Source organism: Erinaceus europaeus, chromosome 4, assembly GCF_950295315.1.
Source record: "Erinaceus europaeus chromosome 4, mEriEur2.1, whole genome shotgun sequence".
In the NCBI taxonomy this organism is placed as follows: Eukaryota; Metazoa; Chordata; class Mammalia; order Eulipotyphla; family Erinaceidae; genus Erinaceus; species Erinaceus europaeus.
In genome coordinates this window covers 33074269-33092571 of record NC_080165.1, presented here as the reverse complement: position 1 = coordinate 33092571, position 18303 = coordinate 33074269, and the positions used below count along the sequence as shown (strand labels likewise).

The 18303-nt window shown below is 37.0% G+C and overlaps 1 protein-coding gene across 1 annotated transcript in view; it reads right to left on the bottom strand.

Moving 5' to 3' along the window:
- Positions 1 to 18303, bottom strand: part of LOC103114577 (uncharacterized) — a 267524-nt gene that overhangs the window by 59941 nt on the left and 189280 nt on the right. The window contains exons 14-16 of the mRNA XM_060190787.1: positions 15742 to 15960; positions 14220 to 14472; positions 3542 to 3705 (exon numbers count right to left, since the gene is read on the bottom strand). Coding sequence (XP_060046770.1) covers positions 3542 to 3705; positions 14220 to 14472; positions 15742 to 15960 — 636 coding nt within the window. The remainder of the gene's footprint in view (positions 1 to 3541; positions 3706 to 14219; positions 14473 to 15741; positions 15961 to 18303) is intronic.

Genomic DNA, 18303 nt, shown 5'->3' with positions numbered 1-18303 from the left:
AATTCACATTGGTATTTTTTTCACTAAGAGAAAGTTGTGTGTGTGTGTGTGTGTGTGTGTGTGTGTGTGTGTGTGTGTGTGTGTGTGTGTGTATGAGAGAGAGAGAGGGAGAGGGAGAGGGAGAGGGAGAGGGAGAGGGAGAGGGAGAGGGAGAGGGAGAGGGAGAGGGAGAGGGAGAGGGAGAGGGAGAGGGAGAGGGAGAGGGAGAGGGAGAGGGAGAGGGAGAGGGAGAGAGCCAAGCATGGTATCTCAAGCATGGTCTTTCCTTGTACTGGCCAGTACCTCTTAGCTATATTTTTTAAATGTACTGTGAATTTGTACCTCCTGTGTCAGTATCTTCATTTACTTTTCATAGGATTTGTGTACATTATCAGGTTTTCAAACTAGACATTTCTGCTTTCAGAGCCGTCACCATGCAATCTTCTTTCCACTACTGGCAATCATCTTAAAATTATATTTGCTTAAATGACTCAGAGATCTTGATTTTTACTTTAGAATAAACATAAATTGCACAACATGATATTCAAGACTTTTATCGTTTGATCTTTGATTACATTTTTTCCCCAGAGCTCTGCTAAACTCCAGTTGTTGGTGGTGTTAGGAAGAACCTGGGATCCTTAGTGTCATAGGTATGTAAGTATGCAAAATCATTGTGCTATCTCCCCCTCCCTTGACTACATTTCCAATCTCAGCTTAACCAGCCACTACCTTTCTACCCCTTGAACTCCAGCCATAGCAATATATATATGACAGTTTTGCTAAATATAGCAAACTTTCTCATGATCGTATACCTTCATACATTTTTCCTGTAAATAAGTTTAACAAATTGAATTATATTAATCAATAAAACGTGACCTCACACATTTTGGATGAAGTATTTAATTCCTGCCCCACCCTTCTCCAAAATTACGTTGGTGCTTTTGCTTGCCGCTATCAGAAACTCCCATGTTGAAATGTTCCTAGCACTCTCAAAAACTATGTTAAAAAATCTTTACATAAAATACATCCTTTTAAAACCAAGTAATAAGCATGACATTGTACAACAAATTTATAAAGCTTTCTTACTGCAGAACTGAAGCTTCACTTAACTTAAATTCCCATCTTAGCAGCTATTATTCAATTATCTGTGTCTCTAGGTGAATTCATATAGTACTTTCTTCTGTGACTGATTTATCTCACTTACTATTATATCCTTACTATACTATCAGGCTTATTTGTGTTGTCACACATAGCAGGATTTCCTTTTTTTTTTTAAGACTGCATATAAATATGCAATTTTTAGGCACTGTTTACTTACTGGTGGTCAGATGGGCTATTTATACATATAGACTATTGAGAACAGTGCCATATGGGAGATATCTCTTTGAATTCCTAATTTCAAGTCTTTTGAATAAATCTCTAGAAATGCAGCCAACAGATTATGTTACAAAACTACAGTGATTAAAACAGAATGGTAGCACAAAGACCTGTGTAAGGATCCTTGTTCAAGCCCCCGGCTTCCCACCTGCAAGGTAGTCGCTTCACAAGCGGTGAAGCAGATCTGCAGGTGTCTGTCTTTCTCTCCCCCTCTCTGTTTTTCCCTCCTTGTTGTTGTTGTTGGATAGGACGGAGAGAAATGGCTCTCCATTTCTCTCCGTCCTATCCAACAACAACAACATCAATAACCACAACAATATTAAACAACAAGGGCAACAAAAGGGAAAATTAAAAAAAAAAAAAAATTTTAAAAAGCAGAATGGTGTCAGCATAAATACGTACGTACATATAGATAAATGGAACAAATTAAAGAATCCAGCAATAAGGGGGAAAGAGATAGTTCACCTAGTAAAATTCAGGCATAAACCTAGATTCAAGCCCTCAGCCACCACATGGGAGCAACATACAAACTGTAAGCTTCATAAGTGATGTATGGTGCTATAGCATCTCTCCTTTCTCACCCTCCTTCTCTTTCACTCACTTTATGATTGGAAAAAGGAAATAAACAAATAAATAAATAAATAAATGAAGAGTTCAGAGTCCACTGGGAAAAATGGCACTGCATTAGGTCAAAAAAATTTTTTTTTCTGAAGCACCACGTCAAGATCTAGAAAAAAAAAAAAAAAGGAAACCTACAAGGGAAAGGTCAACTAATTTCATCAAGAACATACATGCACAAAAAAAAATAAGAATGGTACACTATTTTAATCCATAGTTACCTCACACACACATACAAAAAAAAAATCATCACAAAGTAGAATAAAGACTTAAATATAAGACCCAAAATTGTAACATTTCTATAGAAAGCATAGAAGAAAATTTTTACGATACTAGTTTTGACAATGATTCACTCATGTGTATATAAAGGATTTGTTACTTTGTAATGGAAGAGAAAGATACAGAGAGAAAGGCCAGAGTACTGTTCAGTTCTGGTTTATGGTAGTACAGGGAATTGAACCTGGCATTTTGTTGTCTCTGGCAGGACATCTTTTTACATAATCATTAAGCTATCTTCCCTTTGCACAAACGTGATTTAAAAAGGCAACAAAACAAATTTAGCCAAATGGAACTCCATCAAACTACAAGCTTTCTCCATAGCAAAATGAAACATAGCTACAGAGTGAAAATCTTCCAAGCATCTTTTTTTTTTTTTAACCAATCTGTGTTATCTGCTTTTCTTGTATGATTTCACAAACTTATATTTCTTGCTAAATGGGTCATCTGAAACTCTAAAACCTATAATATTTAGAATAATTGTGAATGATGATGTGCTTCTATTGGCAATTTTGGCAGGGGTGGAAGACCATAGAATCAGGTATTTGGAGGGAGAAAAATAAAATAATTTTTAGACAAAATTTTCAGGAAATTTTCCAGAGTCTCTTTTTCAAAATTATTTATTTTAATGAGAGAGGTACAGAGATTAAGACACAAAAAGACCAGACCACTCTCAGCTCTGGCTTATGGCAGTGCTGGGAATTGATCATAGGATCTCAGAGACTCGTGTATGAAAGTATTTGACATAACCATTATACTTTCTCCCCAGTGTCACTTATCAGGGTTTTACTCCTTGTTTCATCATAGAAAGAAACTTTTATGGGTTGGGAAGGTAGCATAATGGTCATGCAAACAGACTTTAAATGCCTGAGGCTTTCCAAGGTTTCAGGTTCAAATTATCACACCACCACCACAAGTCAGATCTAAACAGTGGTCTGGTGAAAAAGAAGAGGAAAGAAGAGAAGAGAAGAGAAGAGAAGAGAAGAGAAGAGAAGAGAAGAGAAGAGAAGAGAAGAGAAGAGAAGAGAAGAGAAGAGAAGAGAAGAGAAGAGAAAAGAAACACCATGTCTAGCAGAAATTTTAGCTTTTAATTACAGGGTATATAGTTCCTCCAAATCAAGTAAGTTCTGATCATTATCTCTGTTGTGAAAAACAACCCATATGTATGGCTTAAATATGACTTAAGTCTCTTCTCCAACAATGTCTAGACCCTTGTTCCATATGTGGGAAAGGAAGACTGAATGCTTAAAGAAGAGAAAAAATAAATAATTAATTAATTAAAGCATCTTACCTAAGACAATACAGATATAAAATCAAAGAAGAAATGATGAACAGGAGGGTGTATAATATCACTGTAATTATCACTCCAAGGATTCCTGGTTGCATGGTTCTAACAAAGAGCCAGTAGAGCTTTGCTGCATCAGCTGTGGGATTCTCACCACTCTGTGTCAGCCGCTAATACAGGAAAACAAAAGATAAAACAAAAATGATGATACCATTAATCCTATTCTAGTTTGGGTTCACAAAGACCATAAGATACTATGATTTAATTGAAATTAAATGTTCAAAACACTAGGGATCACTAGGTCCTCAGCAGCATAAAGAAAAAGAAAAATATTAGTTTTTATAATTTACCAGGTTTTTCTCATTTTCTCTATAAGCTTTTAAATGTGTTCCCCCTACACACAATTCATAAAGTAGAAGACATATTTTATGTATGTACTATTAACTTGAGAATTTAATGAGCACAAGATATAAAGAAATTAAGTAGACTGGAGGAAAGAGTCTTTTCTTTCTGAAGAAAATTTGATAGGAATTTAATTTGTGCTATGCATAAAATAGATGGCTCATTTTAGAAACTTATAAAAAAGTTATCAGACTCTTTAATCTGAGCTTGAAAACCAAAGTTTACATTGGGTCAATTTAGTAATAAGTATTTACTTTAGACAAGGAAAAACATGTTCTATATTGAATTAAAAGTCAATATAAAGCAGTGAGCTCTTTAAAAGCAAATGTAAATGCACTGTCCTTTGATGTTTTGACCTCTGAGCTGTATAAAGCATGAACGCTTAGTTATGACTCTCATGAGATCAAGAGGACATAGTATATAGTGTATATATAATTTCAATGTAAAATATGGTATTTTTCTCCAGTGGAAGAATAAATTTGTTTACTTTTTAAAAAATGATAATTATATAAACAAAAGTATGGTTTTAAAGAGTACTTTCAAGGTCAGGGATGTGACTTAGCAGTATAATCCATACCTTGCATCTGTGGAACCTTGGGTTCAATGCCTTGCTATATAAGATTAATTAAAGACAAAAAAAATGGAGATTTTAAATATTAGGTTAACACTTTGTTTCTACTGTTTTAGCTCTCAAAACTAGTTCATCCAAGTCATACATATATAGATAAAGATAGATCCTACCACATAAAATATCCATGAGGGATTTTCAGTGGCTAAAAATCAAATGTCCTGATATAGCCATCACATTGTAACTTATTTCTATATTCTGAGCTTATGAATTTATCTATCTTAAGGGGAAAAGACTGGTTCATTTAATAATGGCCCCTATGGTCAACATATTTATGTGGGAATCTAAGGATCCCCTGACTAGGGCCACAAATATGATGAGTATAGACCTCCAGTGAACCCCTCTATGCACCACAACTGGTTACTTCCACCATGAACGTAATCATAAGCCCTCTTATGGGCCTTCCCAGGACCTTGTCCTCACCATAAAGTAGCAATGGTAGAGACCACCCTAGTATCCAAAGGGAGGCAGGAATATTCTGCCCTGCCAGTCAAGGAAGACTAGTCCTAAAATGAGTGAAGCCTACAATGTTACCAGCTGTGACTAAGTGCTGTGAGCTCAAACCAATAAGAATTTAGAGGTGGGTGGGTGGGGAGAATACAGCTCCATGAAAAATGATGAATGAAATAGTGGGGGTTGTATTGCTAAATGTGAATCTGGGGAATGTTATGCATGTAAAAAAAAAAAGAAGTAGAAACACAAAGCAGAAATTGACTGAGTTTGGAGTATGGCACCAAAGTAAGAAAGCAGAAGTATACTAGAGTTTGCAGTGAGTACCTCCCTAATACTTCCTCTCCACTTTTCCAAGCTTTGGGTCCATGATTGCTCAACAATTTGTTTGGCTTTGTATGTTAACTCTCTTTTCAGTCTCCAGGTTCCAGGTGTCATCAGGATGCCGGCCAGACTTCCCTGGATTGAAGACACCACCAATGTGTCCTGGAGCTCAGCTTCCCCAGAGACCCATCCTACTAGGGAAAGAGAGAGGCAGACTGGGAGTATGGACCGACCAGTCAACGCCCATGTTCAGCGAGGAAGCAATTACAGAAGCCAGACCTTCTACCTTCTGCAACCCTCAGTGACCCTGGGTCCATGCTCCCAGAGGGATAGAGAATGGGAAAGCTATCGGGGGAGGGGGTGGGATATGGAGATTGGGCGGTGGGAATTGTGTGGAGTTGTACCCCTCCTACCCTATGGTTTTGTTAATTAATCCTTTCTTAAATAAAAAATAAAAAATAAAAAAAAAATAAAAAAATAGAAAAAAAAAAAAAAGAATTTAGAGGTTACACAGGCACTCATGCTAAATATAAATATGTATATATGGACCTAGGATCAGGTGGATGGAGAGAAATAGTCAATGTTATCCACAGAATTTTTTCAAGAATAGGAGCCTTTGGCTCCAAAGTCTGAGGTTTACTCCCCAGCACCATGATAAACCAGGGCTGATGAGTGCTCTGGTTAAAAAAAAAATAAATAAATAAATTACAATGCCCTAATCCAACTTTTTAGTCCTTTTCTCTACTCTGACACCATTTTCTCAGATAATATTTTTATCCAACTACATTCTAGCTATCAAGCTCAAGCAAAAACTCCCATAGTCAGGGGTCCTAGAAACATGCCTAAAATGGATTTCCTAGCTTTCTTCCACCCTAATCTCATCTGCTCTATTCCTACATTTTGGTTCCTGTCCACTAACAATTTTTTCTCACTTTATGTCCTGTCATCTTCTAGAAACCAAGTTACAGATGCTGTCATGATTCTATCCTGACTTGTCTGGTGAACAACCTCACCAAAGTGTCCTAGAACCTTGCCTCTCCAGAGCTCTACCCTACTGGGGAAAGATGGAAGCAGTTTAGGGGTATTAATGGACCTGCCAACACCAATGTCCAGCAAAGAAGCAATTACAGTAGCCAGAACTTCTACTTTCTGCACCCCAAAACCAATTTTGTTCCATACTGCCAGTGGGGGAGAAGTGATAGGAGGAACATGATAAGAGGGCTCTGAGAGAAGGAAAAAGGATGGAATATTAGTTGTTGTAATTGGGTCATGACTTATTTGAAAAGGAAGAGAGAACTGGACCTTGAAGAAAATGGGGGCAATTATTTATACATGTAAACAGATGATAATTAATGCATGTCCACAACCTTGGGATGACTTTATTGGTTTGCAATAGAGGGAAAAGGGATTCAGAACTCTGGTGGTGGGAACGGGGTGGAATTATACCACTGTTGGCATGCAATGATGTAAATAAATATAAATCACTAATAGAAAATGAATTGGTCTATCTTAGAAAATTTTTAGGACTGTAGGCTTCAGACCTATAAGAAATGTCATAAATTTATTCTGTTCCAGATTTTTCCTTTCTGTTTATTCTTAATGGTAAAGAAATAGAAACTATAGGAATGATGCGTTGTTTTTGAAAAAAAGGGAGTTATGTATGGTTTGTGTCAAAAACATAATCTACTCTATCATTGCTAGTCATCTGTTTGCACAACATAGTTTATATTAAACACCTACTTCTTATTTTTTAAGATCTGAAGATGAATAAAATGAGATAAAAGCCATATCTTTTTGTAGTTTACATAAGAGAAAGTGAGAGAGGTGATAGTAAGCACATAATATTAAGTAAAAATTTAATGCATGTTTTATGAAAGTGACATTTTGAAGGAAAATTTTAAGCATAATTAATATGGAAGAACAGTTCATTATTTTAAAATGGCAATGACAAAATGTGTCATAAAAAGGTATCACTGAGGCTGGGTGATGGAGAACTGGTTAAGTGCACAAATTACAGTGGGTAAGGAGCCAAGTTCAAACTTCAGGCTCTCATCATCCAGGAAGAAGCTTATTAAGCAGTAAAGCAATCTTGTAAATCTCTCTCTCTCTCTCTCTCTCTCTCTCTCTTTCTTTCCCTCTCTTTCTTCACCTGAAGAGTATAAAGAATAAACTGAGAACTTCTGGGGGCATGACCATAGAGTAATTGAGAACAGAACACTCTCCCTCAAAATAATAGCTATTGAACTTAACAAACTTCCTCAACTATAGCTGAGACATCTGTAGAAGCACCACAGGTTTAGGTGGGTGCTCCATTCCAAAGATGAGGTGAGAAGAGGTGCAATATTGCAACCAAATCCACAGACAAGCACCAGAAAAGGATGGTGTCATTTTCTTCTACACACAGCAGCAGTAAAGGGAAGACATAGTAATGGCTCTCAGAAAGGAGAACCTATGAGCATTTAATCCATGACTTCAGGGGTGTTAGGTTACTAAACTATAGCAAGGGACACTGATGACCAAAAGTATTCTGGTCTTTCACCAAACTGAGGTAGAAATACATAAAGGTAATTTGCAAAAGTTGGTGGCTAAATGGTAAACCAAGTCCTGCTTCTTTGAACAGTTTTCATATAGCAGCAAACCTTTGAGGCCTGATTTCAGACTGAAATCATACAGAGAAACTATATCTACACAACACATGGAGTACAAAACAGCTCAAAGAAATGACAAGAAATAAAACCCCAGACCCCACAACCCAACATATAAAAAAGTAAAGCCCAGTGATCACAAAAATAAAACCACATGATGGCCATAAATTACCAGCACAACAAAAAGAATTGCAAAATCAAACATCCAAATATGTCAAATAAGACAAATAAAAATGAAATAGAAAATGGTGTATTGCACCAAAGTATAAGACTCTGGAGTGTGGGGGAGGGCTAAGGTCCTGGAACATGATGGCAGAGGAAGACCTAGTGGGAGTTATATTGTTATGTGGAAATGTTATGTATGTACAGACTATTGTATTTCACTGTCAACTGTAAACCATTAATCACCCAATAAAGAAATTTTAAAATGAAGTAGAAAAAAAAATCTCGAAAAATTTTAGAGTCAAAGGGATTATCACAAAGAATACAGAAATTCTCAGTATGAGGATCCTCTTAAGTATCTAAGCTTAATATGAAGAAGCATATTCAGAGTTAAAAAAAAAATTCACCAAGGATTTAGGAAACACCAAAGAAAGCCCTCTGAGAAATTAGAAAATAAGAAATAATTTCAGCAAGAGTTCATTGAACAGTTAGAAAGTTGAGCCACAGGGCAGGGGTAGATAGCATAATGGTTATGCAAACAGACTGTCATGCCTGAGGCTTCAAAGTCCCAGGTTCAATCACCTGCACCAACATAAACCAGAGCTGATCAGTGCTTTGGTAAAAAAAAAAAAAAAAAAAAAAAAAAAAAAAAAAAAAGTTGGGCCAGGTGGTGCAACTGGTTAAGTGCACTTCAGTGTGAAAAGACCCAGGTTCAAATCCTGATCCCCACCTATACTATATGGGTAAAGCTTCAAGAATGATGTAGTAAGACTAAAAGTGTCTCTCGGTCTCTCTTCCTCCCCTCTCAATTTCTGTCTCTATCCAATAATGAATACATAAAAAACAAAAATAGAAAAAGGAAGCATGAAATAAAAACTTCTAAAGAATTTCAGGGTATGAAACACAATTCCAGGGCAGTATAAATTCAGATAGAAGGCGTTGGAAGTAGCCTCGTGCAGAAGAAAGAATATCAAATCTAGATGCTACAATTATCTCACTATTTCAATTAAGGATGAAGGAGAGGAAAAATTTAGAAAGAATGAAGCTACTCTCTGTGAAATTGCAGACTCCATCAAAAGGTCAAATGTAAGAGAGATGGAAATTCCTGAGGAAGAGGACAGGATTACGTGAACAGACTATATTCAAAGAAAGATAGCTAAGAGTTTCTTCATTTAGGCATTCCTAAAAACATATCTGTCTAGTAAACAGAGCATATGCCCAGGTGCATGAATGCAAAATGAGCTACACCAAGTCAGGTCATTATAAAACTATCAAAACTCAATGACAAAGAAAAAAATTTACAGGCTGCTAGGGAAAGGAAAGAAGTGGCATACAAATGTACAGTTATCAGGCTTTTATAAGACTTCTTTTCAAAAAATAATAACAGAGGCAAGAAGAGAATGGAATGGCACATTCAGAATATTAAAAGGGAGGAAATTCCAGCCACAGATCTTATATTCAGAAAGATTATCCTTCAGATATGAGGAAGAAATAAAATGCTTCTCAAATATCCTAAAGCTAAAGGAATTTGCCACCTTCAATCCCACCTTGCAAGAATTACTGGAAGAAGTTTCACACAAAATAAGAAAGCAAAGGATACACATTCTAAGTGAGGTGAACAGCAGCAGATTAGAACTAAGAACACGATTAAAATAGTAAAATAGGAAAAGTCAGGTGGTAGCGCAGCAGGTTAAGTACATGTGACACAAAGCGCAAGAACCAGCATAAGGATCCCAGTGTGAGCCCCCGGCTCCCCACCTGCAGGGGAGTCGCTTCACAGGTGGTGAAGTAGGTCTTCAGGTGTCTATCTTTCTCTCCCCTTCTCTATCTTTCCCTCTTCTCTCCATTTCCCTCTGTCCTATCCAACAACAACAACATCAATAACAATAATAATAACTACAACAATAAAAAAACAAGGGCAACAAAAGGAATAAATAAATAAATACAAAAAATTTAAAATTAATTAATTAAAAATAGTAAAATAGGAAAGGAGAGGGGACTAATGGAAAAAGTGGTTCTATTCTAAGTCACTTAGTCAAGACCAAATTAAAAAAGACTTTTTTCAGATATACTATGTTAGTTATTTCACTTATGGTAATCAAAATACAAAGTAAGGAAGAGAGATCTACAGAAAGTACAAGAAAAATCAGTGAGGAATTCATCACAGAAACCCATTCACACAAAATGACAGATACAAATGGGCAATGAATCAACAATTTAAAACAGCCTACTCTGTCATTCAAGGAAGACAAGTTCTGAAGTGCAGTCTAGAATGTTCCCAGCTGTGACTATGGACTACGAATAGTGACTTGGAGGTTGTACAGGCTCCAGTGCTTAATATGATTAGATATGGGCCAAGGTTAGACATCTTCTAAGTTATCAAATTTTATCCATATAGAGGCCTATAATATTCTTGCATGATCCTTTGTATCTCTGCTTTATCTTCTGTTTTATTTCCTCTTTCACTTCTGAGTGATTTTACCAGTTTTCTCTCCTTTTTTTTCTTAATGAGTATAACTAGTGGTCCATTTTATCCTTTCAAAGCACAGATCTTGGATTCATTGGTTCTTTTTATTTTCTACTTCACTGATATTTTCCTCTGATTTTAACTATTTCCTGTCTCCTGCTGACTGTTGGATCTCTTTGTTGATCTACTTCTAGTTGGTTCAGTTGGGTTGTTAGATGGTTTACTACATATTTTTCTTCTTTATTAATGTGGGCCTGTATTGCTATTAACTTCCTTCTCAAGACTGATTTTGCTGCATCCAATAGGGTTTGATAGCTGGTTTCCTTATTTTCATTGATATCTGGGTAATTCTTAATTTCTGCTTTAATTTCTTCAGTGACCCATGTGTTCTTCAGAAACATGTTGTTTAGTCTCCACACTGAAGTGCAATTTCTTTCCTTTTTGTGGTTGATTTCTATCTTTATATAATCTTTGTCTGAGAAGATGTATTTTATGGTTTTATTATTCACATATTTGTTTAGGATGTTTTTGACTCAGCATATGGTCAATTCTTATGAATTTTCCATGTGAACTTGAGAAAAAAGATATATTCATTTCCTTTGTGATGAGAAGTTCTGTATATATCTGTTAGGTTCATTTTGTCTGCGATTTCATTTAAAATTGCTATTTTTCTATTGATTTTTTGTCTGAATGATTGGTCTCTTGCTCTGAGTGGTATGTTAAGATCTATTATTATTGTGTTTATGTCAATATCTTCCTTATATATTTGGGTATACCTTAGTTTGGGGCATATATATTTATCATGGTTATGCCTTCTTGTTGGATTGATCCTTTGAACATTATGCAGTGTTCTCACTGTCTCTGCTTACTTTAGCTGAAAGTACATTTTATCTGTGAACAGAATAACTGTCTCTGCCCTCTGACTTATTTGCCTGTAATATCTCACTCTAACCTCTAAAATTAATCTTTGGATATGTGTTTCCTGAAGACGTATTATAGATGGATTTTGTTCTTTAATAGATTTAGCTACTCTGAGTCTTTGGACAGGTGAATTTAAGCTACTCATACTTAGGGGACTACTAGTATATGTGGTTTACTGTAGGGCTAGGGACAGACGAGACAGAGATGACCCAGGAACCAAGCTCATGGCGGCAAGGCCATTCAAATCTTTATTCATCTGAGCACCGCAGAGTCTGGTGGTAGCACACCTGGTTAAGCCACATGGCACAAACCACAATGCCTCCCTTCAGAGAGTGGGGCAGTCCCTACCATTGCTAGTTCATTATGAGGGTACTGTTCTGATGAAGCCAACAAAAGGGTTTATGATAATGTTCCCAATGGATATGACCAGTGATGGTAGAGAGAGGGTTCTCTTAGAGGTCTAAGCCCCTATTATCTATGAAGCAACCAAAGAATTCCCTATCTTGGACCCTGGGTAGTGGGGTGGCCTGCTAGTTGCCAAAAAGGCCATTATTAAATGAACCAGTCTCTTGCCCTTATCCAGCTTTTGTAGTCTCTTCTTTATCTGATAAGATTAGACTTTCTCCCCCTTATTAAAGTGTTGAGTGTCATTTGTGGTATTCAAACTGATATTATGTTTATGAATGTGGCCTCAAGCTATAGGGGAAATAGATGTAAGATTTTAATGGGGGTCTTTGTTATTCTCAAGTTTTTCTGCATATACTTGTTTGATAATTCTAATAAAAGTTGTCAAAGGGCCAATGATTGCCCTTGACTTGTATATAGCATTTGTCCATGATCTCTTCATCAGTTATACAGTATTTCTTCTAAACTTACCAAGAGGTAACAATAATGTTGATGCTCCGTCAAAATAGATTTGAATAGATGAGAGAAGGGGCCGGGCGGTGGTGCAGGGCTTTAAGACACACAGCACACACGGCACAAAGCACAAGGACCAGCATAAGGATCCCAGATGGAGCTCCTGACTCCCTATATGCAAAGGGGGATGGGGGGGTCACTTTGCAAGCAGTGAAGGAAGTCTACAGGTGTCTATCTTTCTCTCCCCCTCTCTGTCTTCCCCTCCTCTCTCGATTTCTGTCTGTCCTATAGAACACCAGTGACAGCAATAACAACAATAATAATAACAGCAGGGAAGTCGGGCGGTAGCGCAGCGGGTTAAGGGAACATGGCGCAAAACACAAGGACCAGCATAAGGATCCCTGTTCCAGCCCCCGGCTCCCCACATGCAGGGGAGTTGCTTCACACGTGGTGAAGCAGGTCTGCAGGTGTCTGTCTTTCTCTCCCATTCTCTGTCTTCCCCTCTTCTCTCCATTTCTCTCTGTCCTATCTAACAATGATATCAGTAACAACAACAATAATAACTACAACAACAAAAAAACAAGGGCAACAAAAGGGAATAAATAAATAAATACAAAAAATAAAAAAATTTACCATTCAGCATTGGCTATTGATAGTGACAGGAATCCAATCTGGAAAGTTTCACATGTAAGTACTCTTAAGTCATGGCAAAGTATCTCCTTGACCCCTTTATTTTCTTCTTTAAAGAAGTATACCAAATGTGGAAACCAATGCATAAGTTAAGATAATTTGTAAATGAATATTTGATCATGCAGATTCATTTACAGTAACCATTTGCTCCTTTGCTGGGGTAATATTTCATGGCCAGGTCTATGCACAAAGATTTTGTTAAAATTCAAATTCCCCTTTATACTATCTAATGGAATTGTTTGAAAATGTAATGATTCCAAGTTAAAATGCATTTTGGTTTGAATTGTTCTATTATTGAGCAACAGTCGATGTTTTCATTTACTAATTTAAGCTAAGTTTTAATTACAGTCTACAGTGCTACTACTCATTAGATAGTAGAATCATAAATTATCTTAATAATTCATAAGCAGAAAAGGAACCTATGGAATAATATTGAAAACTTAATGTACTTTTATGGCACCATAGAAAAATGGATACATATATACAACTATAGAAAGAGAGTTGTAGAAATAATAGATAAACCTTATCTGCAACCTTAGAAGATCTTCTGTAGCTTACAATGGAAGGAATGGGGATACAGAACTCTGGCAGTGGGAATGGTGCATAGTTCTACCCCTGTTATCTTGTTATTTAGAAACTTAATATTAAGTCACTAATAAAATTTTTAAAAATCCCTTTTCAAGTTCTGGATATAACCCTGCCCCCAAAAAATTAATTGACTTCTTAAAGTTGTTAAAAAAGCTCTCATTTTTTTCCTTTCACTATATGTTTCATAGAAGAGTAAATATCATAAAAGGTACCTAAAAAATTAACTGGCATATGATAGCTTTTTTGTGTGTGAAAAGTTACCAACAAAAGTTCCAAAATAAAGTTTCCTTGTAATAATTCTGAACAATGCCACCAAGCTTAGATTTGCTATCCAATATTATTTTCTGCACCTTTAAGATGGCTAAAATTGCACTTACGTTGATGATATTAGACTTTCTTTTATTTTTAATTTATTCTGGGGAAAACTTAATTTTAGTTTAGCATGATATTGAGCTATGATGATTATTGAAATTTCCATGTCAAGTGATTCATGCATTAAAGCTCAATTCTATGTCAAGGACTGATATTTGATGATTTTACTTGACTTACCCCCAGGATAGTATCTATTAGAAATACTGCCAAAGGGTCCAAAACTGTCCAGAGTGCCATGGTTGTGATTAACTTGGACAGGACATCAGGGTAGGAGGCAAACAGCATCTGACATCCCCATCGGACTAGAACCCAGGGCAGTATCAGTGTATTCAGTGCTAAAGGCCCAGCTGCAACCACAAATAGCTCCTGCCCCATGTGGAGGGAAGAGGCTGGGTAACAGAGCTCCACAGTATGCAGGGAAAAATGGAACCTGTGGAAAACAAGCAAATACAGGGAAACACTCAAAATGCTGGCATGGGAAAGAAATAAAAGAATGATATGAAAAGAATAATATTGAAAGACAAAAATATTTGCCTCTTTTGCTTTGGAAACCTTCACACAAAAAGAAAAAAAAAGAAGAGAAGGATTATAGTATCTATGTTCTACTTTGAAAGGTACTGATAGTTTACCTTGAAAATACAGTTATTTTGGGAGTCATGCGGTAGCGCAGTGGGTTAAGCGAACAGGGCATAAAGCACAAGAACAGGTATAAGGATCTCGGTTCGAGTCCCCGGCTTCCCACCTTCAGGGAGTCGCTTCACAGGAGGTAAAGCAGGTCTGCAGGTGTCTATCTTTCTCTCCCCCTCTCTGTCTTCCCCTCCTCTCTCCATTTCTCACTGTCCTATCTAACAATGATGATATCAATAACAACAACAATAACTACAACACCAATGAAAAACAACAAGGGCAACAAAGGGAAAATAAATAAATAAGTATTAAAAAGAAAGAAAATATAGTGATTTCATATATGTCATATTTGGGTATTTAGATTTCATTTTAAAAGATAATAAAATAATATTTTCAATAAAAACATATATACACATTATATACTATACAAATATTGATATATTCTTTTCATAGAAATTTAAAGTTGTTTGTAATCTTCATAATTTACTATTTACATATATCTTCATTTTTATCTGTACCATCTACAGATGATAAAATTAATTTTGCTTATATTGATATCCACCTGCTTATCTCTGTATAGTGTCTGTGGATCACGTTTATTGGAAGATAATCTTTAATGTGTCATCTTTTCCAATGGCTAATGGCCCAGGAAGCTGCATGGGCATGAATTTGGTAACTGTCTCAACTCAATCATTTTGCAGAAGTAGTCTTGATGATCAATCATACTTAAATTATTAAAAAAAAAAAAAACTTTTAGGTCAAATCACTCTGATAAAATCAAAACAGAATAAAACACTGTGGCTAAATTTCTTTTTGAAATCTCCTGAGATGTGAGTACATATTTAGCTGTGCTAAAATTTAAATAAATACTGATATACTGGTTCTGAATTTGTATACACAAGCCCATAAAGTAAGAATATAATTGTAATCGAACTTCTGACTCTTCAATAGAGATGTTTAACTTTTCAAATCCTACATCTTCTGGAAAATGACGAGGAGAGTAATTTTATACATCCATTTGGCCTATCTAGATAAAAATGCAGCTCTCTGACTTGCAAGGAAGAGCACTCACTTTGTAACAGGAACAGAAATGGCCCATAGGAAAAGCCACTGGCCCAAGTAATGCAAGTAGAGTCTCAAGAACCAGATAGCAGCAACCAACAGGAGGCTGTACCAGAAACCCTGACTTCTCCATTGAGATAACTGAAGTTCCAAGTAGATTGAGGTCAGTGCAAACTGCAGATGCTTGAAGAATTCTCTAGACCCACCACTCTGGGTGACTGATGAACAGCTATAAAGAACGAATCAATAGGTTAGTTATAGTGTAAAACACAATAAAAAAGTGAATTATTATTCAATTTATAAAAAGGAAACTGAGAAAACTGTAGGATAAGAGTGTACAATGCCACACAATTCCCACCACCAGAACTCCATATCCCATCCCTTCCCCTGATAGCTTTCCTATTCTTCTTCTTTTTTATTATAAAACGGAAACATTGACAAAACCATAGGATAAGAGGGGTATAACTCCACACAATTCCCACCACCAGATCTCCATATCCCACCCCTGCCGCGGACCACCACAGTGGATGAGCAGCAGGAGAGTCAGGGGTCTCGAAGGCAACCTCCCCAGTGGGTCAGGAGTTGGCGCAAGGGAGAACAGACAGACACCACACTCTATTGGAGGGTGAATCTGGACTCATTTTAATAGTGAAACTGCATTAGCTTTTATACTTTTTTAGGTTACATTCAGGTTGCCTAAACAACTAACTCATAAGGAAGTAGTAATAAGCATCATAGTCTTGTGGCTTTGGCAGGCTACATGTTACTCCCCTATTTCTGTAAAGAATAGTACAATACTTAGTATCCCCCATGTTCTCAGGGGAGGTCATACCCAGAATTGTTTTTGACTTTTGCTGAGGACTCTTTCTATCATTAATCTTCTATGGGGGGCATACAGATCTTTGCCTAGTCGTGGACCACTGCTCATCTAGATCTGGTACAGTTTAACTATTAATCTTTCTTTGTTTCAATACATCAACTTGTACCAGGGAGGCCTCAATCTCTGCATTCTTTCTTTGAGGGGAAGGTCATAACACAACTTCTTTTGTCCGTTTATGTTGAGCCACCTTCCCACTTTCATAATGTAACTTTCAAATATGCCCCTGTGTAAGGGAGAAGGGGTGCTTCTGACTCTCCATTCCCACCAGGCACTGCCAAAGCTATTAATCAGTTGTGACAGTACAATTATTTGTAACGATAATAGGGGGAGAATGTGTCATCCCATTCTTGTCCTCCTGCCCAGCTTCCTTGAATCTGAATGCAGGTCCAGAGGAGATGACCCTGTCAGGATCCCTGGCGTTCTTGATGGGGAACCACATACCCCCCCTCCCCTGATAGTTTTACATTTCTTTAATCCTCAGGGAGTATGGACCCAAGGTCATTGTGGGATTCAAAGTGGAAGGTCTGGCTTTTGTAATTGCTTCCCTGCTGAACATGGGCATTGACAGGTTGATGATACTCCCAACCTGCCTCTCTCTTTCCCTAGTTGGGTGGATTCTAGGACACACTGGTGGGATTGTCTGTCCAGGGAAGTCTGGTCAGCAACATGCTAGCATCTGGAACCTGGTGGCTGAAAAGAAAGTTAACATACAAAACCAAACAAATTATTGACCAATCATGAACCTAAAGGCTGGAATAGTGCAGATGAAGAGTTGAGGGTCTTCCATCTTGTAGATAGCTAGTAGGCATATTTTAGTTATATTCTAAAGGTCCTGTGCCTATACTAGTTTTTTTTTTCTTTTCCTTTTTTCCCCTGAGCCTGAAATCTGATATACAAGTGGATCCAAGTTATCATCTAGGGAGATGATGTCATGACTGGAAAAAGGACCAGAAAACTGGATCAGGGAAGAGAGTAGCTCCCTAATATGGGAAAGGGGTATTAACATTGTTGGCTGTAAACCCCATCAATTTGATGTGATCTGGGGCCCGTATTCATCAAAGTAAAAACCCTGAGGTGAGGGTGAGGGTGAATGTTCAGCTTTACAGGGTGGAGGGGGTATGGGATGATGGGATGGGACATAGTCTTTTGGTGGTGGGAATGGTTTTATGTACACTCCTATTAATCTGTAGTCATGTAAATCACTGTTAATTAATATGAGAGTGGGGAAATTGATTGAATGTCTCAAACTTTTTAAAGTACAGACTAAGTCTTTTTAGTACATAGGCTGAGTTTTTGATATCTTGACTCTCTTAAAAGCTTAGACCAGGGAGAATAGAAGCAACCAGTGGCACAGCTATATACAAATCATGTCAAAGGACATAAATTATGGTGATGTTGTGTATGATACAGCAAATCCTAACATAGGGATGTTTCAAAGTTAACGTAATTTCCAAATGATGTGATTATAGCAGTAACTATCTATTGCCTTCTTAAACCCTAAGACAGCAGGAATCTCCACTTTCTATATAGAGCCTATATTTCCCCAGTCTTGGAACCTCTAGGGTGGGGCTCACTTTCCTTCATGCTTCTCTCAGTTCATACCAAATGATATTGCATCCACTGATCCCAACCTAATCAACACAACAAGTACCACCTCAACATGCTTCACTTCAGACTGTGTCCAGAGAAGTC